The sequence below is a fragment of the Rhinoraja longicauda genome, chromosome 1, assembly GCF_053455715.1.
Source record: "Rhinoraja longicauda isolate Sanriku21f chromosome 1, sRhiLon1.1, whole genome shotgun sequence".
Classification (NCBI taxonomy): domain Eukaryota; kingdom Metazoa; phylum Chordata; class Chondrichthyes; order Rajiformes; family Arhynchobatidae; genus Rhinoraja; species Rhinoraja longicauda.
The window spans coordinates 40,071,762-40,098,063 of record NC_135953.1 but is presented as its reverse complement, the minus strand read 5'-3'; the positions used below and the strand labels follow the sequence as shown (position 1 = coordinate 40,098,063).

The window sequence follows — 26,302 nt, the reverse complement described above, 5'->3', positions numbered from 1 at the left end:
AGTGTGGAAGGAAACCGAAGATCTCAGAGAAAACCCATGCTTTCACAGGGAGAGCGTACAAACTACGTACAGATAGCACCCGTAGTCGGGATTGAAGCTGGGTCTCTGGTGCAACTCTACCGCTGCACCACCATTCTGCCCTTATGTAGTTGTGTGCATGAGAAGATTCATAGTGTTAATAATTTGTTTTGCTCATGGAGAAAAGCTTTGGGATAAAGTACAAACCCAACATTTGCATACTGGCGTTCACTATATCAAAGAATGAGAATTTTTAGTCATGTAAAGAAACGACAAATTTGCAATTGTCTTCAAACTGAAAGGTTGGGGAATACTTCACAGAAGTGATCATTCATAGAACATAGAACAGTACAGCACAGGGATGGGCCCACAAAGTTCATGGAGGGCTTTGATGAGGTAAATTGCTTCTGGTGTACAAATATCTGGCAAGTAGGACAGACAACAATGAAGAAAGATGAGATGTGGAGGAATAATTTACACAGCGAGTTCTTTGTGCATTATCTGGAAAAAGAATAGAATGACACTAATTGGATAGATCTGTCAAAGAGCTAAAACAGCCACTATTTTTATATGATTACCAAATGGTATTGTTTACTCGTAAATATTTTGAATATTTCAGGTTCATTTTTCTTACTTTTGCTCAGACTGTATTTCTAGCAGTGGAGGAGCCCTTTGCAAATTTTGCAAAAGATTTCTGAACAGCTGAATTTTGATTGAAGAGAGCCAGAACTAGTCAGAAATTATTGGCCTTGGTTTTGAAGAAAGTTATACATGCTGAAGCTTCATCTATCTATACTAAAACTCTCATTTGTTTGTTTGTTTGTTCCTGAACTACAGCGGAAAAACGGTACACGATAGCGCGACAATTTTAGGCCCACCTTACTCACTGTCATCCCTTGGTGCTAATGGAAGAAGTATCATTGAAATCGGTGTTATATGTTTAAAGTTATTCACATTCTAAAGTTTAAATCTATCTCCTAGGGAGGGAGAGGGAGGGAGGGAGGAAGGGAGTGGAGAGGAGGGAGGATAAGGGGGGAGGGGAAAGGGGGGAGGGGAAGAGGAGGGCAGAGAGAGGAGGTGGGGGGAGAGGTGGAGGGGAGGGAGGAGGGAGGGGAGGGGGGGAGGGAGGGAGTGGGGAGGGGGCTGGTAGAGGGTGCTGCACCAATGCAGGAGAGGTTTGGGCTCAATGGGTCCACTTGGTCTATTTGAAAATAAAAGGTCCATGAAGTGAATCTAAAGGTCACATTGTTGAAACTTTTGCAACATCAGTTTAGGACTAAACTCTCTGTGAAGGATCACTGAAGCTGGGATTTGAAGGCAAGTGATGTACATTTATGTGGATGTTATATAGTAACTTATTGTAGACTGAGAAGATGATAAGTACTAGATGATGACTGGCTGCTGATTTTCCAGATTGGGCTTGGTTAACTAAAACTTCACAGTTTTTGTAAAAGTTCTTCAACAGCCGACCATCAGCGAATTAATTTTACCCAATTTATTGGCATTCAAGAGCACTGCTCTTGTGAATCCCTCTGAAAGTCTTTCGAAAAAATAAACATGACAACTGGTGAACCTGTAGGCAGAGTTTCTCTGGCTGTCAAAACCATTCAATGAGCAGAGCCGGTTTCTTACACTGAGGGAGGCACTGCAATGGTTTAGACCACACCAAGGCTTCCACTGGGAAATGACACCCTGGACCATGCAAGATGGAGGAGAGACAACCAGTGATCTCTGTGCAACGGAAGAGCTGGCCCATTATGTTGGAGTCTCATTGCTATAGTTCTAGGAACAGAGTGTGGTACATATTCGGGAAGAAGTACAGGATGAAGCTGTATGCAAAAATGTTTTTCACTATACCTGGTACATTGAACCATTGATATTGCTCAGATTTTTCTGCCGTTCGCAATGAAACTTGTGTTTCGTTCCTCATTAAATCTCTCTTCCCGTCCTATGGAAGAATATTTTGATTCCCCAGTACGTCCATTTGGTAGGCTTTCCTAGGCAGCAAGATCTGTGCCAGGAACTGGAACTGTTATGGGTTTATTCTTGTCACATATACTGAGATACAGTGATGAGCTTCCATTCAGTTAAAAAAACTATAGACGAGTACAATCAAGCCATACATAGGTACAATAGCGAGTGCAAGGAGAAAGATACCTGAGTGCAGAATATGGTGTTAAATCATCGTAATGTTACAGTTACAGAGAAAAAGTCCAAGTTCACAATGATGTAAGTTGGAAGATTAGCATATCGGTGCACCCTTCAGTAGTCTGCTAGCAATGGGGAAGAAACTGTTCCCAAATCTGGCAGTACATATTTTTAAGCTTTTGTGTCTTTTGCCTGACAGGAAAGGGGAGAAGCCAGAATGACTGCAGTGAAAAAGGTCTTAGGTTATGTTGGTTGCTTTCCCAAGGCAGAGTGAAGTGCAGACAGAGTCGATGATGGGGAGGCCAGTCTGCGTGATGGAGTAAGCTACATCCATAACTGATGCCATCTGCTGTGGACCTGTTGCAACAATAGGCAACGTGCAGTGGATCAAGGGTGTCTGGGAGATTGATGTTAATTGTGCGCCATGTCTAGCTTCTCAGACCACTTCACGATGGAGGATGTCAAAGCCATTGAATAGTAGTTATTAAGGCATGCTACCCAGCTTCTGTTAAGCATCAAGATAACAGTGGTATTCTTAAAGCAGGTGGGAATCTCAGAATGGAGTAGTAAGAGGTTAAAGTTGTCTTTGAATACTCCAACCATTTGATCCACACAAATTCTGAGGACGCAGCTGGTTATCCATCTGAACCAGTTGCTCTTCACGGGTTTCCTTTCAGGAAAGGTAATCTTACTTCTGCAACTGTGACCATTGATTCAGGCGCACCCAAGGTTGACGGGGCAGAAGATGGAATTCCATCAAATTGGGTGCTATTGCTGAAAGATAGTTAATCAAACCAAACCAAAGGCTAATTTGATTTTGCAATGTAAATGTAAAGCACCAGCTCTTGAAGAAACTGAATGAAATTTCTGGCTTGGCTGCCAGGTTTCTCCATCAATTCGATTAAAAGGTACCCATATTTCGTCCCTACATTCTTGGTTGCAAAGTACAATGGTGTCTTAAAACATGAACTTTAAAATTCAAGTTAAAACATGGATGTTATTTTGGAAACCATTTAAAATGTTATGAGGTCCTGTGTCTTCTTCAACTTATGCTATTTCATTTTCTATTTTTTCCCTCTTCAGCGAGGCTCTAGTTATTGCTCATTACTGACAACCCAAGGGAAATACCAGCTTTTTGCAAAGACTGGCTACTTTAAGGTACTTATCTCAGTTCCATCTACAATGCATCCATTTGCTTTGTGGCATTGATGTCAGATTTTAATTATGGGGCAGTGTGCAGGAAGTTGTAGGATTTGTAATATATGCACTAGTCTGAAGCCATGAATTCACATCTGCTGGGGTGAGATCTGTTCTTCAGATTGATTTAGTGCCTTAAAGCCCCTGGGATGGCTTGTGGTGAAAACCTGCATCAACAGGGTATACCACTGCTGAGAGCCAAACGAGGATGAAAAAGCTATCAGCTATTGCCCTCTTCATGTACATAAGGTGCAGAACGGAAATAGCTTCAGATCATTATTAATGTAACAGCACTCAACCAGTCATTGAAGTGGGATATCCTCTTCCTATTTCAATCAGATTGCCGCAGTGGCATCACAAATGTGATTGAGTCTGGTTAATATACATGGCTTAATCATTTCTTCCTTTCAGAACACATCCAACAGGTATTACAAAAATATGTTTCACCAGTTAATCACAGGAAGCAGCAACCACTTGTCTCCCAATTCCACTTTAACTCTGCCGTCCAAAACAGTCTCTTGCACAGAGTAGGGGAATTAAGAACCAGAGGACATAGGTTTAAAGTGAGGGGGGATAGATTTAATAGAAGCCTGAAGGGTAACTTCCTTACACAAAGGTTTGTGGGTATATGGAACGAGCTGCTGGAGGAGATAGTTGAGGCAAGCACTATTGCAACATTTAAGCAACATTTAGACAGATAGGCACAAAATGCTGGAGTGGCTCAGCAGGACAAGCAGCATCTCTGGAGAGATGGAATGGGTGACATTTCGGGTCGAGACCCTTCTTTAGACTGAGTCATTGGGTGGGGGGACGGGGAGATACGGAGATAAGGAAGTGTGACGTGTGAGTACAAGACACCAAAGGGGGTGGAGATGAAAGAAAATGTAGAATACAGTAGATCATTGTTAGCTAAGAGAATGTAACAACAAAGCAAACAGAGATAAAATGTAATCAGGGACAGTCAGAGATCTGGGAAAGGGGAAGGATGTGGGAAAGCAGGTGTTACATGGTTAGAGAAGTCAATATTCATATCACTGGGGTGTCAGCTGCCCAAGACAGATATGAGGTGCTGTTTCTCCAATTTACGCTAGGCCTCTCTCTGACAATGTAGGAGGCCCAGGACAGAAAGGTCTGTATGGGAATGGGAGGGGGAGTTAAAGTGTTTAGCAACCGGGAATTCAGGTAGGTTTAGGCAGAGGTGTTCAGTGAAACGATGGCCGAGTCTGCGCTTGGTCTCACCGATATATAGGAGTCCACACCTGGAACAGCGGATACAGTAGATGAGGTTGGAGGAGGTGCAACCTCAACCTCTGTCTCACCTGAAAAGACTGTCCGAGTCCCTGGACAGAGTCGAGGGAGGAGGTATAGGGACAGGCGTTGAATCTCCTGCGGTTGCAGGGGAAAGTACCTGGGGATGGGGTAGTTTGGGTCGGTAGGGACGAGTTAACCAGGGAGTTACGGAGGGAACAGTCTCTGCGGAAAGGGATGGAGACAGGTACATGGATAGGATAGGTTTAAAGGGATAAGAGCCAAACGCAGGCAGGGGGGACTAGTGTAGATGGGACAAGTTGGTCGGTGTGGGCAAGTTGGGCCGAAGGGCCTTTTTCCACGCTGTAAGACTCTATGACTCTAAAGCTACGGAGTGTCAAAAATTAAAATAACTACTATTTTTAACCATATCCTGCATGGGGCTGCAGTTTAATGATAATGATTTGTGTTTTTAGAAATAAAGCAATATCTGCAGTCCACCTTTTGCAAGATTTTTACACACTCTGTAGGCAATAGGATGAGCAGACACCACATTTCTGGTGCTCTGCAGTCTGTAAAAGTCTCACTAGTGATCATATAAATCACAGAACGCTCCTGAGCAAAGGTAATTGAATGATTAAAATCCACATGACAACATGAATTGGGAATATGATTCTAAGACCAAAGTGAGATGATGGAAATTTAAAATAAAAAGATAAATTATTCATAATGCTCAATGGTGGCTTTTGTGCAAATCCATAACCTTTTTGCCAGAATTAGAAAGAATTGGAGATATAAAGCCGGGTGCTGGGAATGAAGGAGAAATTTGAGGAGAGGTAGAAACCAAAAGTAAAGTGTGTGACAGGGTAGAAGGCAGTAGAGATTAAATTGAAAGAGAATGAATGTTTTAAGGCAAAAACAGATATGTCTAGTATGAAATAGTGGGTACAACAGAATTTCTATCTGAATCAATGTTTAGTCATTCTAATCAAAAGAAGCAGTGCCTCTTATTGAGCTTACGATAAAACCTTATTGGAAAAGTGTAGGAGGATGAGGGCAGAGGTCAGAGTGGGAGTGCGCAGGAGACTTAAAGTGATGGATGACCAGAAGTCCATTGGTACCCTTAGAGACTGTATGGTGATGTACTGCCGAATGGTCACCAGATCTCTGTTTAGGCATACTGCTTAATGAGCAGCAGTTAGAGTATAGTAGATTGAAAGAATTATTGGTAAATCACTGTTTCGTTCAGCGAAAGTGGTCGGAAACGTAGATAAAGGGAAGAAGGGTCATCAATGCGGCCGTGAAAGTCAATAACTTAATTAGATTAATTTCCGAAGAGGTTTTCTTTGGGGATCCTGTACGATGAACGGCAGAGTTACTAGACAACATAGAACATACAACACTACAACTCCAGAATAGGTCCTTTAGCCACCAATGTCTGCACTTAATATGATGCCAATACCATCAATTATCTACCTGCCAAAGACGTACAGGTATGTAGGTTAATTGGCTGGGTAAATGTAAAAATTGTCCCTAGTGGGTGTAGGATAGTATTAATGTACGGGGATCGCTGGGCGGCACGGACTTGGTGGGCCGAAAAGGCCTGTTTCCGGCTGTATATATATGATATGATATGATAACAAATATCCCTACATTCCCTGCATAGCCATATCCCTGTCCAAAAGTCTTTTAAATGCCATTAATGCATTTGCTTCAACCACCACCTCTGGCAACATATTCCAGCATGCACCACCCTTTGTGTAAAAAAAACTAAAATCTTGTCCCACACATCTCCATTAAACTTTGCCCCACTTTGCCCCTCACCTTAAAGCTATACCCTCCAGCATTTGATTTTTTTTCCATCCTGAGAAAAACATTCTGACTGTCTACCCTATCCATCCCTCTCGCAATTATATATTAACTGCCTGACACCTCCAGAAATCCAGATCCAATCCTGATTTTCTGTGTTTGCACGTTCTTCCTGTGAAGGTTTCATCCAGTTTACTCCCACATTCCAAAGATGTATTATGTTGGTAGGTCAATTGGCAACAATAAATTGTTCCTACTGTGTAGCTGTGTGGTAGAATTGGAGGAATTAAGGTGAATGGCAAGTGAATAAAATAGGATTGATGAAGGATGATGTCAATTCCTTCTTGATGGTGAGCTTGGACTTAATACAGAAACTCTGTGAACTCGATCTGATTTATACACTGATCATGTGCAAATCCTAGGCCAATGAGAAGCATTTATAAAGTATTAGCATTCGTTTATTTTTGTCATGAGTAACAAATTTTATTTGTTGTCCATTTTAATTAGACTCTTGAGTAGTTTTGGATAATACGGCTGGCAATAAACTGATAATGGTATTTTGCTATATTGATAATGAATTTAATGCTTTTAGAATTAAACACAATAGTGACACACCACAAGTTAATTGATGCAGTCAAATTACTATTTGCAATATTTATTCAAAACTAGAAAAAGTTTCTTTAAATATTTTGGGTTTTTTGTAACAGAATTAAATAAGTTTGTGACACTGACAATGATATTACTTCCCTCTACCTCTATAGCCATTTCAATTTGACTAGTAACCTTTTCATCTTTATTTCCAGGGTAATTTAGTTGCAATAAAACATGTAAATAAGAAAAGGATTGAGCTAACCAGGCAAGTGCTATTTGAACTGAAACATGTAAGTGGACAATTTTATGAGTCTCTTCAGAAACCCTTATCATTTTTATGGTTGATCACAAATATGCCTGACATTGTGTTTGTTACAGATGCGGGATGTGCAGTTTAATCATCTGACAAGGTTCATTGGAGCTTGTATTGATACTCCAAATATTTGTATTGTAACAGAATATTGCCCTCGAGGAAGTCTTCAGGTAAGATATGTGATGCAATTGAGATGAAGATGGAAACTGGAGCAATTTTTCTTAAAGTATAGTCACTTGGTTAATTATGCAGCTTATTGCTTGAAATTAAATCCTTGGGTTAAATATTAACCAATGTATCATTGTCCAGTGATTAACTGGTTGGTTATTATCTTAACAACTGAAATCACTTAGCGAGAAAATGAAGATTTTAATTTCATTTTCTAACTAGGCGTTTTCAGTTATTAAGATGATGACAGGCCAGTTATTTGTTGGACAATGATACATCAGCTAATGTTTGGCCTGCAAGTGAAACTTGTTTTGTGGGGAATGTAACCAAAACTATTCTTACTATCAAATATTGTATGTTTGATGATTTTGATGTTTTTGTATAACAAGACTTCAGTTGGCAGTTCCAGAGGAACCACTGACTAACAGCAATGTTGAGACCAGCTCACCTCTGACATCAGTGGAACGCAGAAGTCAGAGGTGAGCTGGAGGTAGATTCCCAGCTTGTCTGACCTGTCCTGGGACTTGTGTTCATCACTGAGTCCAGGAGCAAAAGACCGGCATGTGGAACTGAGGGATTACATTTGCTTTGCTTCTGGGTCTCTCTGCTTCAAGCAGTGTTTGAATGAGTTCACGCACCTTGTCTTCACGGGGATGTAGAGCTGAGTGTTCTACTAAGATAAGATAGTGAGATCATTATAGTTTGAATTGTAGCAACATCTTAAAATTTGCCCCTTTGAGTCAATTTCAAGGGTCATGAGGAGCTTCATTGGATCACTGAATGGCATAAAACATCCAGCAAGGAAGAAGATTTGCGGCCCATTGAATCATAAAACATAAAACATAGAACACAGAACAGTGCAGCACAGGAATGGGCCCTTTGGCCCACAATGTTGCCAAGTTAAACTGATCTAATCTGCCTGTACATGATCCATATCCCTCTATTCTCTGCACTTCCATGTGCCTAGCCAAAAGCCTTTGAAACGCTACTATCACATCTGCCTTCACTGCTACCACTACCCCTGGCAATGCAGTCCAGGCCTCTGCTTTCTATGTAAAAGAAATTTGCCTTGTACATCTCGATTAAACGTTCCCCCTCTCACCTTTATAGCCATGCCCTCTAGTGTTGGACATTTCCATCCTGAGGAAAAGGTTCTGAATGTCTCTCATAACTTTATATGCTTCAAACAAGTCTCCCCTCAAACTCTGATGAAAACAATCCAAGTCTATCCAACCTCCCTGCAGTTTAAGTCCTCTAATCCATGCAGCATTCTGGACAATGCAGATTGTTCTACTTTTCTGTCCTCTGCCCATAGCCCTACAATTTTGTTTTAACGATAGGTATTTATCCAATTACCTTTTGAAGACCATAATCGATATTTGCCTCCACTAACTACAATACCTCTGTCTAAGCCATTTATTCTAAATTCTAACCACTTGCTCAACAAGACAAGAAAAAAAAATGTTTTTCCCATAAGATCTTTCGGCTTCTTTTGCTCATCACTTTCATTCTGCTCCTTGACCCTTCCACTATTGGGAACAGTTTCTTCCTGTTCATTCTTCCCAGAACTGTCCTGATTTTAAACACTTTCTTTCACATCCCATTGTAACCTCCTCTCTGCCAAAGAGAAGTCCCACGCATCCAGTTTATCCACAAAACTGAAATTCCTTTTTACTGAAATCACAACAGTGTATCTCTTCTGCATCCTCTTGAAGACTTTTTCACATCTTTTCTAAACTGTGTGGTCTGAAACAGGGTACAAGATTTCAGTTGTTCCTAAACAGCTGTTCTGATAAAGGTTTATCGGGACTTTTCTTCATGCAATTTAATTTTTTTAAATAACTACGTTTACGGCAGAAAATACAGATCGGGCTTTGAAAAGCCGGTGTGCATTAGCTTAATTGTTGAAACTCAAAGGCAGTTTGATTTGTGGTATTGTTCCTGATATGTACTGAAGATGCAAATTTTTATGCAAATCTTTGTTGATTCCATGAAACAACATTCCTCTCCATTTTATTCATCCTAGTAAAAGTTTTCTTCACGATTAAAGAATCCAAAATATCATTACCTTTTCTCTCTGCTGCTTTTTGTGCTGTTGTGTTGAAAGAGGAATGTGATGTGAAATTTGGAATGTGTACTATAGCTATATGGATCTGGCTTAAACAATGTAATGCTGATTGCACAATGTGTTCAAAGATAATGCTGAATACAGAAAGGGAGGCCTGCTGAAGCAGGTAATAAGAATTCAGCAGAAGTGCACAGTGAGGTAGAGCATGTGGTACTGGTAGAAAGAACCTCTGTGAAAGGTGAAACATTTAGAGTCACGATGTCATTCAGCACGGAAACGGGCCCTTCGGCCCAACTTGCCCATGCTGACCAAGATGCCCCATTTATGCCCGTGTTTGCCTATATTCCTCTAAATGTTTCCTATCCATATACCTGTCCAAATGAACAGGTTATTTCAAGAGAAATAAAATTTGTCAAAGCATTTGAGCTGATTTCTAAAATGATGAATTAGTAGCGAGGTTCATGGAGGGAATTCCAGAACCAAGTGCCCAGAGAACTGAAGGCATAGATGTCTCCAATGGTGCAAATCAGGAAATACACCCACCCTAGAACAGCAGAAGCACAGTATGGCTGGAGGTGATTTGACACAGAGAGGGAGAAAGCCTTGACAGTATTCGAACACAGATGAGGATTTTAAATTTTTTCACAGTGCCACAATGGAAGCCAATGCATGTTAGCAATAACAGGAATTGTTTCTGAGAATTACTTATTGTAGTGTTAAAGAGGAACCTATGAGCAGAGTTAAAGACCTGCTGGAGTTTGCGGAGTGTAAACGATGGCAGACGTTCCAGGAGAGCTAAAGAATCATAGAATTTGGAAGTGGCAACGGAATGTTTTCTGGTATTAGCACAGATGAGCTGACGACATACATGGGGCAAAAGGGGTGTGACGGGGGATGTAGGTGGGGGTTGACTATAGATGGGAAGTTTAAGGAGAAGGAGTCCATTTTAATTTTAGCCAAGTATGACATGAATTTCTTCCCAAACTTTGTCCTACAGGGATTTTTTATTCAAAGGAAATAAAGGCATGTCCTTAATTTCATCCATCAACCATCGGGCTGCAAAGCAGCAATTTGAGTCAAAGTAAACTCTTCTTCTGTGCCATTTCTCCATAACCCCCAAACCCTCCTCACCAAGTGCACACCTTTTAAGTGTGATTGCTTGTCCAACACGAAGTTCCCAAAAGCAGGCACTTTATTCCAAATTCAGTCATGGGAAGTGATTATTAGACAGACAGAGAAAGAAAGACTCAAAGAAATGCGCAAGACTCCTTACAGAAATACAATATTCCTAATGACTCTTGGGAACCTTAGTGGCCCATGACCATCAAATGTGCATTCAATCCAATGTGAAATTCTAGGCCATACATTAGGAGCATATAGAGGTACTGCATAATAGTTATAGCTGAACATGGAGACAGGCCCTTCTGCTCAGCTTGTCCAATCCCACCAAGGTCCCCCATCGACACTAGTATCATCACCTGCCTATATCTCTCTAAACCTTTCTTATCCATGCACTTGTCCAAATGTCTTTTGAATGTTGGTATAGTATCTACCTCAAGTGCCTCCTCCTCCAGCTCTTTCCAAATACCCACCACCCTCTGGGTGAAAAGATTGCCCTTCAGATTCCTATTAAATCTTTCCATTCCGCCAAGCTATCCTCTGGTTTGTGATTCCCCAACTCTGGGTAAAAGACTGTGCACCTACCCTATCCCCCTCGTTCTTATACACCTCTATAAGATCACTTTACATCCTCCTAGGCGCCAAGGCATGCAGTCATAACCTGTCCAACCTCCCCCTATAGCTCTGGCCCTCAAGTCCTGGCAATATCCTCATAAGTCTTCTCTGCATTCTTTCCAGCTTAACAGCATCTTTCCTACAGCAAGGTGACCAAAACTGACAACTTTACTCCAACTGTGGCCTCCCTAGCACCATGTACAGCTGTAACATAACATCCCAACTTCTATGCTAAAAAAAACTCCATTCACCATTCCTTTCCCCATTTACCCAAATGATCAAGATCGTGTTGTAACCTTTGATAACCATCATTGCTATCTACAATACCACTCATTTAAGTGTCATCTGAAAACTTACCAATCATGCCATGTAAGTTCTCATCCAAGTCATCAATATAAACCACAAAACAGCAATGGGTCCAGCACCGATACTTGAGGCATACCACTGGTCATAGGCCTCCAGTCCAAAAAACAACCTTCCACCAAAATAATCCACTTCCTTCCATGAAGCCTATTCTCTATTCAGTCAGCTAGCTCTCCCTGGATCTCATGCAATCTAACCTTCCAGAGCAGCGTACCATGCTTCTTGGTTACATCTTCAAAAAACTCAACCAGATTTGTGGGACACTATTTTCCACATACTAAACCATGTTGATTATCCCGAATCAACCCTTGTATATCTAAATACATGTATATCTTGTCCCTCAGAATACTCTCTAATAGCTCTATGACCACAGATGTTAGACTCACTGACCTATAGTTCCCAGGCTTTTCCTTGCAGCCCTTCTTAAATAGTGGCACAACATTTGCCATTCTCCAGTATTTGTGGAATCTCACTTGTATTTAATGACGATTCAAAAATTTCAGGGCACCTGCAATTTCTTCTCTAGCTTCCCACAGTGCCCTTGAATATATTTTATAAGTCACAGAGGGAACGCACCATCTCAGAAATGTCTAGCCACCTTGTCGGCTGCCTCCTGCTTAATGTGTAGAAGAGTCTGTGGATTGGCCTCATTAGCCACAAAAAGAACCACAAAACGAGAATGTAAATAAATCATCCTTGACGTGGGGGACTGTCTGAGAAAGAGGAGGTTTTTGAGGGCAATGGAGTTCAGGCACAGAAGAGGAGTTGAGGCCAGCGTAGATCGGCTATGATCACATTGAATATCAGGGCAAGCTTGACCGATACTCCGGCTCCTATATTTTAGTGCTACTGTGAATGGAAATCCACTTTAAATGCTTGGCTTCTATATTGTGCCATGGCAGAGCAACCTAACCTATCTTATTGACAATCATCTCTGCGCCTTTGCCAAAAATATTATAAACTGTTCAGAGAGAGAAAAAAACATATTTTGACTTTCCACAGTGATTCATAACTATTTAATTAGTTTTACTTTAGTTATAAAGTCACATGATAGCAAAATGCAGCCACTAAGCCAAGCCAACCCGTATATAAGAATATACTGGACGTTTTACCATGTGGGATCACATGTCAATGAAACCATTACTTGAATGCTGGTAACTTTGAGCATATTCATTATGCCAGTAACTTAGGCTTACAGCTAACCATTACATGACCTCAGACCAAAATATTTTTATATGACTGTATCTCCCAGACTTGAGCACAAATAGTCTGAGTCCAGAGTGCACTAATTTGTTCAGATTTTTTTATGGTGCTCCTAAGGACAGGAAATTAACTAATTTGAAGGGCTTTTAATCCATCTTTTGCTAACAGATGTTGTGTATGAAACAAATATTGGCTCTAACTATGCATGATAGGGTAGCAATTGCTTCATAATGGAATCAGTTATTTAAAGTACCTGATCAGAGATACCCGGGGATCTGGTGGGAAGCTACAGAAAAAACTGCAAGTGCCCTGTCTGAGATATATCAATCATCATGGCACATGGGTGAAGTGCCGGAAGAGTGGAGGGTGGCTAATAAGCTTCTCTTTAAAATGGGCCGCAAGGAAAATCCATGTAATTATGGAAAGTCATTGTAAGGGATTAGGTACATATGCGTTTGAATGAACGGGGGCTGGTTATAGATAGTCAGCACAGTTTTGTATGTGGGACATCATGTCTTACAAATCTGATGGAGTTTTTTGAATAAGTAACCAACAAGGTTGATGATGGAAAAGCCATAGATTTTGTCCATATGGACCAGCAAGGCATTCGATAAGGATCCAAATGGTTGGCTGATCTGGAAGATTAGATCGCATGGGATCCAGGAAGAGTTAACCAACTGGATAGAGTATTGGTTTAATTGGAAAAAATCAGAGGGTGATGGTGGAAGGTTATCAAACAGGAGGCTAGTGACGTGCCTCAGGGCTGTTATTGAGCACATTGCTGTTTGTGGTTTATATCAACGATTTGAATGAGAATGTACAAGGCTTGATAAGTAAGTTTGCAGATGACACTAAAGTGGGCGCTATCATAGATAGCGAGGATGGTTATCAGAAATTAGAGCAGCATCATGATCAGTTGGGTAAGTGGCCTGAAGAAAGACCAAAAGGAGTTTAATGCAGATAAATGCAAGGTGTTGCATTTTAGGAAGTCAAACCAAGACAGGACCTTTACAGTGAATGACAGGGCCCTGGGCAGTGTTATAGAGCAGCGGAATCTAGGATTACAGGTACATAGTTCCTCGAAGGTAGCATAGCAGGTAGATAGGGTGGTCAAGAAGATTTCTCTGGAAAGTGTGCAGAGAAGATTTACGAAGATATTGCCAGGACTCGAGGGCCTGAAAGAGAGGAAAAGGTTGGGCAGGTTGGGACTTTACTCCATGGAGCGCAGGAGGATGATGGTTGATCTTACAAAAGTTTATGAGGGGAGCATGTAGCGTGAATGCACAGAGTTATTTTATCCAGGGTAGGGGAATTAAAAAGGAGAGGACACAGGTTTAAGGTAAGAGGGTAACATTTTTAAATGAATCTGAGGGCAACTTTTTTATACAGAGGGTAGTAGGCATATGGAACAAACTGCCAGATAATGTAGTTGAGTTGGGTACTATAGCAAAATTTAAAAGACATTTGGGCAGATACATGGATGATAAAGGTTTAGAGAGATATGGTCCAAACATGGGCAATTGGAACCAATCTAGATGGAGCATCTTGGCCGGCATGGGCAAGTTTGGCCGTGGGGCCTGTTTCCATGCTGAATGATTCTATGTCTCTAAAGAAATGCAGAGTTTGAAATGGAGAGAGGTATAAAACCTTCCTGCTTGGTGGCACTTTCGACTACTGTGTTAAAGTTCTTGACCTTGTAACAAATAGACAACCACGCTAATCAATTTAAAACACAAAAAGCTTACCCACTAACGCCCAGGCGGGAAGTGGCAGAGCCGGCTACAAGTATGTTGCTATACTTGCCAGATCTGAGCACCCACTTCACCAATAGCAGGATACAGCTTCTTTTTATTATGGAGGTGACATGCAAAATCCACAACCAGATGGCTTTACCATATATGCAATAAACCTGCTCCAAGTTAGCTATCTGAGTTAAACTTTCTGCACAAGTTTCAGTGCTCAAGGTATAATAATAGAGGTACACAATGGAGGCAATTATCACATTGGTGTAACCAGACATGAAGGCAATTTAGGTCCTTGTTACAGTTACAGTAATTGTTCCTGTTACAGTCGGACATCCAACCATGTCCACAATCGAGGCAATTATCACATTGGGGTAACCAGACATGAAGGCATAACGGCAATTTCGCCCATTAACAACTTCCATGCAACTGACCATATGCACAATAGTTAAGTATCTCTGCAACCAAATTAGCTGTCTGGGCTTGACTTCTGCAGTACACACATTTTTTTAGCCACATTTTCTTTAGTCAAGCATCCCATCAACCTCTGCAAGGCAAGGCTAGTTAGCCAACTTTATCACTGATCTGCCCAAATGGCTGTGGGTTGTGTAACTTACGTTGCTCGTACACACCTTGACTTTTTACATCATCTCTTTGCCATCCTTCTCACTTTTCTTTGCGATCATCATTGTTTGTCACTGCAAACCCATTCTGCAGTGAATCAACAAGCTTTTGTCCTTCTAGTCTTCCTTCGATCTCGGCACTGAATAAATCTACACTCTCTGTGACTTAAAACACCATCTGGGCTCCTTTGATTCACTGCTCTCTTGTATCGCCTATCTTCATGAACGCAAATTCATTGTTTTCACCTTGTCATTTCATAAGATATTCTGCTCCTGTCAACTTGATCATTAACAAAGTAATTGATGACAAGTTCCTGTATCCCCTTCATCACCCTGTTCCTTAATCTTTCCCATCTCCAAATCTTTTATCGATCTTTGGAAATAGTTCAAAATTGAATTATTTAACTTTGGATTCCACTCACTGCAAACCTTTTGAAGTTGACTTATTTTGCTCATTCACTAATGGGTACATCGAAACCTGAAAATCATTCACTTTCTTCTCTCCAGGTGTCCATTTGGAATAGACTTCCCTTTAATCCATCATTTACAACACATGTGGACTTGAATGTATTTAGGTGTATAATTGATTAAAAGATCACCATTAGGCCTCTCCCCATCTGCAAGAATAATCCATTGTACCAGGATCATTGCAGAGCAGAAGTGGCAATGCCTGCCCATTTGTAGACTAAGCAATGAATTACCGGTATAGGCTTCAAAGATTCATCTCCACTCTACATTCTATATTAAAAATATTGGGCTGGACTTCAACATTAATGCATCATTTATTATTTATCCAGTTGGCGTAGCAGAATTTAAAGTATTGTGTGCAGTTTTGGTCATCACAGTACCAGAAGGATGCAGAGGATTTGGAAAAGGTGAAAAAGAGGTTTACCAAAGGGATGTCTGGATGAGAGGTTATTAGCTGTAAGGAAAGATTGGACAGACTTGGAATATTTTCTCTGGAATGCCAGAAACTGAGGGAAGGCCTGATAGGAGTATATAAAAGTGTGAGAGTCATAGATAGGGTAGACAATCAGAACCTTACTCCCAGGATGGAAATATCAAAGGCTAGAGGGCATAGGTTTAAAACGAGAGAGGCAACATTTAAAGGAGATATGCGGGCTCATTTTTTTTACACAGAGAATGCACTGCCAGGTGCAGCAGTGGAGGCAGATATGATAGTGGCATTTAGATAGGCACATGGGTATGCAGAAATGGAGGGATATGGATCGTGTGTGGGCAGATGAGATTAGTTTATCTAGGCATCATGTTTGACACAGACATTGTGGGCCGGATGGACCGTTCCCGTGCTGTACTGTGAGTCAGTTGAGAATCAGCCACATGGATGAGTCTGAGGTGATAGATTTCCCAGACTGAGTAAGGAATGAAAGACATAAGTGAACCAGAAGGATTTTTGTGGTATTTAAATAGTAATCATGCTGAGATGTGTATTCTTTCTAATTTTTGGACAGCTGCCGTGTCCGGGATTCAAACTTGTGTCCCTGGGTCAAAAGTTGAAAACTCTAGCTCTGATTCTATTAACCCCTCATGTTGTCAATCCCTCTAAGGAAAGGGAACAGCAATGTAAGAGGTTAATAGAATCAGAGCTAGAAGAAGGATGGCCTAAAGATGAACACATTGGTAGGTTAATTGGCCACTATTGCCCCTGAACTGAACTGAACTGAACTGAAACTGAGCTGAACTAATGTGAAGGTGAATGGGGAATTGATGAAAAAAAAATATTTTAATTAATGTACAATTGGTGCAAACAGGTGTTTGTTGACTGACATGGATTTGATGGGCTGAAAGGTCTATGTTCGAGCAATATCTCTCCACGATTCTATAAACCTGCAACTGAAAATGTTCAAATAAAATCTAGTGATGTTGATAGTATGGACAATTACACCTTTCACTCTCTTCAGATTGCCTGAATAGTTGACAGGATAATGTGACGAAGTTAATAGACAATAGATGCAGGAGTAGGCCATTTGGCCCTTCGAGCCAGCAACGCCATTCAATGTGATCATGGCTGATCATTCACAATCATTACCCTGTTCCTGCCCTCTCCCCATACCCCCTGACTCCGCTATCATTAAGTGTAAGAAAATAACTGCAGATGCTGGTACAAATCGAAGGTATTTATTTCACAAAATGCTGGAGTAACTCAGCAGGTCAGGTAGCATTTCAGGAGAGAAGGAATGGATTTGATTGCAAAAATAGATTATCCACATATTCACTTTAAACATCAGCTTTGAGGAATATTAGGTACACGTGTTTTATGTATGTAGAGATTGTGGTAAATCATTGAAAATAAGTTAAATTTGACAAGGCGAGAGAAATATTAATAGAATGGAACAATTTCTGAAATACAGTATTTCTCTTTTGAGAGAAAGTGCTGAGGAATACAATACAATACAATACAATATATCTTTATTGTCATTGTATAGGGGGGGTACAACGAGATTGGGAATGCGACTTCCATACGATGCAATAAATTAATTTATGCTCTCTTTATTTTAGGGGAACAAAAAGCAATCCCATTGAAATGTATTAAATTCCAGTGGGCCTTGATAAGATAGATTGAAGAATAGTGTTTTCCTTGCCTTAGATAAATAAAACTGAGGGTCACCATCTTAAGATCATGAATATACCCATTCATGTATAAAATGTAAATAAATTTATTCACCAAAAGGTAGAGAATCTTTGGTATAGCAAGAGAGCTACGGAGGCTCAGCCAGCAAGTATATTAAAGAAAAAGATTGACTGATTTTTAGATGTTAAGGGAATCAAAGTATAAATAGATAGGCACAACGGAGATGCTGTGGTAGTCTGGCGAGCTGACCTCTATCTCGCTGTGGCCAGGTGCCTGCTCTCGGACACCTCCTCCCACTTATCCTTGGACCATTACCCCATAAAGGGGAAGCGAATACAGGAGAAATTGCAAAGGACTCTCGAATAAATGGGAAGGAAAGTTCTAGATGGGACAAGAGAGTAAGGTCAGGACCAATGGTGACCGGTATGAGAGGGGAGGTGAATACCAAAGTTAAAATGTTCTATTTAAATGCGCGAAGTATAAGAAATAAAGTGGCTGAGCTTGAGGCTCAGTTAGGCATTGGCAAGTATGATGTTGTGGAAATTACAGAGACATAGCAACAAGACAACCAGGCTGGGAACTGAATATTCAGATGTATACGACCTATCGAAAAGACAGACAGGTGGGCAGAGGGGGTGGGGTCGCTCTGTTGGTGAGGAATGATATTCACTCCCTTGCAAGGGGTGACATAGAATCAGATGTAGAATCAGTATGGATAGAAATGAGGAATTGTAAGGGTAAAAAGACCCTAATGGAAGTTATCTACAGGCCCCCAAACAGTAGCCTCGACATCGGGTGCAAGTTGAATCAAGAGCTAAAATTGGCATGTCGCAAATGTAATGCTACGGTGGTTATGGGAGATTTCAACATGCAGGTAGACTGGGAAAATCAGGTTGGTACTGGACCCCAGGAAAGGGAGTTTGTGGAGTGCCTCTGAGATGGATTCTGAGAACAGCTTGTACTGGAGCCGACCAGGGAGAAGGCAATTCTGGATTTAGTGTTGTGTAATGAACCTGATTTGATAAGGGGACTTGAGGTAAAAGAGCCATTAGGAGGCAGTGATCATAATATGATGTTTTAATCTACAAATTGAGAGGGAGAAGGGAAAATCGGAAGTGTCAGTATTACAGTATAGCAAAGGGGATTACAGAGGCATGAGGCAGGAGCTGGCCAGATTTGACTGGAAGGAGGCCCTAGCAGGGAAGATGGTGGAACAGCAATGGCAGGTATTCCTGGGAATAATGCAGAAGTTGCAGGATCAATTCATCCCAAAGAGGAGGAAAGATTCTAAGGGGAGTAAGACAAGGGAAGTCAAGGACAGCATAAAAATAAAAGAGAAGAAGTATAACATAGCAAAGAAGAGCGGGAAGCCAGAGGATTGGGACTCTTTTAAAGAGCAACAGAAGAAAACTAAAAAGGCAATACGGGGAGAAAAGATGAGGTACGAAGGTAAGCTAGCCAATAATATAAAGGAAGATAGTAAAAGTTTATTTAGGTATGTGAAGAGGAAAAAAATAGTCAAGGCAAATGTGGGTCCCTTGAAGGCAGAAGCAGGGGAATTTATTATGGGGAACAAGGAAATGGCAGACGAGTTGAACCAGTACTTTGGATCTGTCTTCACTAAGGAAGATACAAACAATCTCCCAGATGTTCTAATGGCCAGAGATCCTAGGGTGACGGAGGAACCGAAGGAAATTCACATTAGGCAGGAAATGGTGTTGGGTAGACCAATGGGACTGAAGGCTGATAAATCCCCAGGGCCTGTTGGTCTGCATCCCAGGGTACTTAAGGAGGTGGCTCTAGAAATTGTGGACGCATTGGTGATCATTTTTCAATGTTCTATAGATTCAGGATCAGTTCCTGTGGATTGGAGGGTAGCTAATGTTATCCCACTTTTTAAAAAAGGAGGGAGAGAGAAAACAGGAAATTATAGACCAGTTAGTCTGACATCGGTGGTGGGGAAGAAGCTGGAGTCAATTATAAAAGACGAAATTGCAGAGCATTTGGATAGCAGTAACAGGATTGTTCCGAGTCAGCATGGATTTACGAAGGGGAAATCATGCTTGACTAATCTTCTGGGTTTTTTTGAGGATGTAACTAGGAAAATGGACAGGGGAGAGCCGGTGGATGGAGTGTACCTTGACTTTCAGAAAGCCTTCGACAAGGTCCCACATAGGAGATTAGTGGGCAAAATTAGAGCACATGGTATTGGGGGTAGGGTACTGACATGGATAGAAAATTGGTTGACAGAGAGAAAGCAAAGAGTGGGGATAAATGGGTCCCTTTCAGAATGGCAGGCTGGGTACCGCAAGGCTCGGTGCTGGGACCGCAGCTATTTACAATATACATTAATGACTTGGATGGAGGGATTAAAAGTAACATTAGCAAATTTGCAGATGACACAAAGCTGGGTGGCAGTGTGAACTGTGAGGAAGATGCTATGAGGTTGCAGGATGACTTGGACAGGTTGTGTGAGTGGGCAGATGCATGGCAGATGCAGTTTAATGTGGATGTGTGAGGTTATCCACTTTGGTGGTAAGAATAGGAAGGCAGATTATTATCTGAATGGTGTCAAGTTAGGAAAAGGGGAAGTAGAACGAGATCTGGGTGTCCTAGTGCATCAGTCACTGAAAGGAAGCATGCAAGTACAGCAGGCAGTGAAGAAAGCCAATGGAATGTTGGCCTTCATAACAAGAGGAGTTGAGTGTAGGAGCAAAGAGGTCCTTCTGCAGTTGTACAGGGCCCTGGTGAGACTGCACCTGGAGTACTGTGTGCAATTTTGGTCTCCAAATTTGAGGAAGGATATTCTTGCTATTGAGGGTGTGCAGCGTAGGTTTACTAGGTTAATTCCCGGAATGGCGGGACTGTCGAATGTTGAAAGACTGGATCGACTAGGCTTGTATACACTGGAATTTAGGCTGAGATGGGATCTTATTGAAACATATAAGATTATTAACGGGTTGGACACGTTAGAGGCAGGAAACATGTTCCCAATGTTGGGGGATTCCAGAACCAGGGGCCACAGTTTAAGAATAAGGGGTAGGCCATTTAGAACGGAGATGACGAAAAACTTTTTCAGTCAGAGAGTTGTAAATCTGTGGAATTCTCTGCCTCAGAAGGCAGTGGAGGCCAATTCTCTGAGTGCTTTCAAGAGAGAGCTAGATAGATCTCTTAAGGATAGCGGAGTCAGGGGGTATGGGGTGAAGGCAGGAACGGGGTACTGAGTGGGAATGATCAGCCATGATCACATTGAATGGCGGTGCTGGCTCGAAGGGTGGAATGGCCTCCTCCTGCACCTATTGTCTATTGTCTCTTGTCTAGATGAGCACCAGGCCATAATCTCACAGACCATTTCTGATTTAATCACTTCCGGCTTTCTGTCCTCCACTCCCTCTAACCTTATCGTTCCCCAGCCCCGTACGGCCCGGTTTTACTTTCTCCCCAAAATCAATAAACAGAACTGCCCTGGCAGACCCATTGTTTCTGACTGCTCCTGTTCTACATACCTCAACTCCATCCTATCCCCCCTGGTTCACCTCACACCAGGGGGGACACCTCACACGCCCTTCGTCTCTTCAATGACTTCAGTTTTGGAGGCCCCCACTCCCGCATCTTTACTATGGATGTTCAGTCACTCTACACCTTCATCCCCCATGAGGAAGGCCTTAAAGCCCCCTTCATCCCTCGACCGCAAAACCAGTCAATTCCCCTCTACCAACACTCTCCTCCACCTAGCGGAGTTGGTCCTTACTAATAACAACTTCACCTTTGACTTCTCTCACTTCCTCCAAATCCAAGGCACAGCCATGGGCACTAGTGTGGGCCCCAGCTATGCCCGCCTCTTTGTAGAGTATGTCGAACAATCCCTGTTCCAGGCATACACTGGCCCTATCCCCGAACTCTACCTCCGTTACATTGATGACTGCGTCGTTGCTACCTCCTGCACCCATGCTGAAGTCACGAACTTTATTAACTTCACTACTAATTTCCATCCTGCACTGAAATTCACTTGGACCATCTCCGACATCTCTCTTCCGTTTCTTGATCTCACTGTCCCCATCGCAAGAGATAGACTATCAACTGACATCTATTATAAACCTACTGACTCCCACAGCTATCTAGACTATACTCACCCTGCCTCCTGCAAAGACTCTATCCCCTACTCCCAATTCCTCCGTCTATGCTACATCTGCGCCCAATATGAGGTGTTCCATACCAGGACGTCTGAGATGTCCTCATTCATTAAAGAACAGGGGTTCCCTCCTTCCATCATAGATGACGGTCTCACACGGCTGTCCTCCGTAACCCGCAACTACGATTTTGCTCCCTCTCCCCCTAGTCGCAACAGGCCGTCCCCCTAGTCCTCACCTTTCATCCCATCAGCCATCACATTCAGCATATAATCCTCCAACATTTTCACCACCTCCAAAGGTATCCCACCGCTAGTCATATTCCATCTCCACCCCTTTCCGTTTTCCACAGAGACTGTTCCCTCCGCAACTCCCTGGTTATCTCATCCCTTCCCACCCAGGGCAGAGGTTCACTTGCACCTCCTCCAGCCTCATCTACTGTATCCTCTGTTTTAGGTGTGCCCTCCTATACATCGGCGAAACCAAGTGCAGGTTCGGCAATTGTTTCGCTGAACACCTTCGCTCAGTCTGCCTAAACCTACCTGATGTCCTGGTTGCCAACCAAATTATCTCCCCCTTCCCATACTGACCTTTCTGTCCTGGGCCTTCTCCACTGTCAGAGTGAGGGCCAATGCAAATTGGAGGACAGCATCTCATATTTCACTTGGGCAGCTTACAACCCAGTGGCATGAATATTGACTTCTCTAACTTCAAGTAACCCTTGCTTGCCCTCTCTCTCCATTCCTCCCGCATCCTAGTTCTCCGACTAGTTCTACTGTCCTCCTGATTCAATTTTACTGTTTGTTTGCCTCATTGTCAGTTTCCCCTCAGCTAACTATTTTCCATTTTACATTTTCCTAGAACTTTGTCCCCTTTGATCTTTTGTTTTCACACCTTACCCTTCCATATCTCTGTCTCCCTCTCCCCTGACTCTCAGTCTGAAGAAAGGTCTCGACCCAAAACATCACCCATTCCTTCTATCCAGAGATGCTGCCTGACCCAATGAGTTACTCCAACATTTAGTGTCTATCTTTGGTGGAAACAAGAAACTGCAGATGCTGGTTTACCAAGGAAAGACACAAAATGCTGGAGTACTTAACAGGTCAGGCAGCATCCCTGGAGAATGTGAATAGGTGACATTTCACTTCAGGACCCAAAGCTGAATCTGAAGAAGGGTCCTGACTCGAAACGTCGCCTATCCATGTGCTCCAGGTTTGCTGCCTGAACCACTGAGTTATTTCAGCATTTTGTATCTTTCCTGTATATTGGTCGTGTAGGAATAAGGCAAAGGGCTGAATGGCCTGCTCATTATGAGGTTGGGCTCTTCACAAACAGTGATGTTTAAGATAACTCAGGTGACAGAAGCAGGAAGAGATGTGCAGGAAAGAACTGCAGATGTGGGTTTAAATCGAAGATAGACACAAAATGCTGGAGTAACTCAACGGGACAGGTAGCATCTCTGGAGAGAAGGAATGGATGACATTTTGTGTCAAGATCCTTCTTCAGGCTGAAGAAGGATCTCGACCCGAAACGTCACCCATTCCTTCTGTCCAGAGATGCTTCCTGTCCCGCTGAGTTACTCCAGCATTTTATGTCTATCTTCGAAGCAGGAAGAGAGTCTTGTGAAGAGATAAAAGCTAATGGTAAGTGAAGGGGGAATGCAACAGAAACCCACCAGTGCTTAACATTTGGGAAAAGGTATATAAATACTAGCAAACTTGTTAAAAGTGATTTTAACAACATAAATCATATTTGTGCTGAAAATTAATGTTGCTTACTGGCTGCATGGACGCAATTAAGAAATTAGAAAGAATTATTATTGATAAACAAAGCATTAAATTGTAGTGGATAACATGTTCAAGCTAAATCAGAAGATATTGAAAGGAGTAATAAAGTGTGCACAAGACAATATGCTTTCAATCTTGCTGATAAGGCAGGAAAAGCATAATCATTTAACGTGGCGCCAAAAGATTCTTTCCATAATAGGCAGAAGATGCATCTCATTAAAAAAAATATGTCCAATGCATTTCCACGAAAAAGAAATGAATCCAAGTAGCATAGTCGAGATAAACCACATGGAGAAAAGTGTTCTTCTAAATAATAAAGCAACAAATCAAATTTGATCAAATGCAGGAAATGTAGATTGTTGGAAATATGAGATGGCTAGTTACCAAATGTAAAATGTTTGAAGGAGTTTAATGTGACCCCAGGTGGGGACACAGTGGCACAGCAGGCAGCACTGCTGCCCCACGGTGCCAGAGACCCGTGTACCATCCTGACCTCGGGTGCAGTCTGCGCGCAATTTGTACGTTTCCTCTGGGTGCTCCGGTTTCATCCCACATCCCCAAAACATGCGGATTTGCAGGTTATTTGACATCTGCAAATTGCCCCTAGTGTGTAAGGAATGGATGCAAAAATAAGATAACGTAGAACTGGTGTGAATGGGTGATCAATGGGCAAACTCAGTGGGCTGTAGGGGATATTTTCATGCCTTATTTCTGAAACTAAACTCAGTGATACGCAGAACCATGTCCTACAAGTTTAATACCAAGAACAACTGTAATGGCTCCAAATGGCAATGTTGATCCCATGTGGTTGTGGGACGTGGAGGTCCTGGCAAGCTCCTATTCCCCAGAACAGGAATATCTTACAGTGAAGTGTTGTACCTACTACCTGCTGCAGGAATTCACTTTGCCTACCCTGACAGCAGTCTACATCCCAACCCTGGCCGATGCTAAGCCTACACTTGAGGAACTACTCTCTGTCAACAATAACTTTGAAACAAAACACCTTGTGGCCTTGTCCTCAACAGCTGGAGCCTTCAAGTAGAGCAACCTCAAGATACTATTGGCATATCTCCTGCCCACCCAGAGGCCCAAACACCCTTGACCACTGCTAAATGACCATTAAAAATACATACGACTCCCATTCCTAGACCACACAATGGTTAATCTGATCAGCTGGATGTGCTGCTCTGCCCTGCTTACTAACAGAAACTGAAGCAGAAGGACCCAGCGCAGAAAGTCATGCAGTGCTGGTCTGAGAAAACAAATGACACCCTTTGTGACTGCTTTAAGTGGGTGAATTGATCTGTATTCATGGAATCTGTGGCTAACCTTGACAAATATATCGTTGCTGTCACAGACTTTATCACCAAGTGTGTAGAGGACTATTTACCAAAGAAGACAATGCGTGTGATCCCCAACCGGAACCGATGAATGAATGGAGAGGTCTACTCCCAGGTGAAGTCCAAGTCTTCAGCATTCATATCAAACAAATCCGAGCGGTGCAAGAAGTCTGTCTATGACCTTCGCAAAGCCACTAAGAATGTCAAGAAGAAATTCTGGACTAAACAGGAGTCTCGAGGCAATGACACAGATGCCCGTAGATTGTGACAAGACTTGCAGGCAATACTGGCCTACAAAGCGAAGGTGGACAGTATCGCTGGCAGCAATGGATTCCTCCCCAATGCACTCAATGAATTCTATGCCCACGATGATCAGAAGGTCGATGGTGGAATAACACTTGTCCAACCAATTTCAGTTGCGCTAGCACCGCATGTTACTGAGGCCGACATAAGATTGGCTGTCGTAAGATCGGTTTTCATCATATCGGACTTTGGAACCTCTTGAGAACCTGTATGGATCAGTTCATTCTGAGATACCCACTTTACTCCAAAAAGACCACTATCATCCCAGAGCCAAAGAAAAGTAAGGTAACGTGTCTTAATGACTATATTAATAACTCCAGCCTCCCACCCAGCCTTGATCCACTACAGTTTGCTTACTGTCACAACAGGTCCACAGCAGACTCCATGCCCCATGCCCTAAACCCAACTCTGGAGCACCTAGACAACAAGAATTTCTACGTTCGACTCCTATTTATCAACTATAGCCCGGCTTCCTAACCATAATCCCATCCAATTTCCGGGACCTTGGAATCAGCTCCCCCCATCACTGGATCTTCGACATTCTGAGCCATAGACCTCAATCAATGAGGATGGGTGACAACACGTCCTCCACAATAACTGTCGACAGTTGTGCCTCGAAACGATGCATTCTCAGTCCCCTACCATAACCCCTTTACAATCACGACTGTACAGTCAAATTCGGCACAAATTTTGTCTACAACTTTGCAGTCGACACCACTGTGATGGGCCGTATCACATATAATGATGAGACGGAGTGCAGGAAGGAGATAGGTAACTTAGTGTCACGGTGTCAGAACTATAACCTCGCCTTCATTGTCAGCAAGATAAAGGACTTCAGGAAGTATGGTAGTGTACATGGCTCAATCAGTATCGATGGTGCGGATGTGGAAATGGTTGAAAGCCACAAGTTCCTTGGTGTTAATC

The 26,302-nt window shown here is 42.3% G+C and overlaps 1 protein-coding gene across 1 annotated transcript in view; it reads left to right on the top strand.

Annotated features, from left to right (window-relative positions):
- The window catches only part of npr2 (natriuretic peptide receptor 2), a 161,937-nt gene that overhangs the window by 80,587 nt on the left and 55,048 nt on the right, over positions 1 to 26,302 (top strand). Inside the window, exons 10-12 of the mRNA XM_078396012.1 lie at positions 3,250 to 3,324; positions 7,224 to 7,301; positions 7,390 to 7,494. Of these exons, the coding sequence (XP_078252138.1) occupies positions 3,250 to 3,324; positions 7,224 to 7,301; positions 7,390 to 7,494 (258 nt within the window). The remainder of the gene's footprint in view (positions 1 to 3,249; positions 3,325 to 7,223; positions 7,302 to 7,389; positions 7,495 to 26,302) is intronic.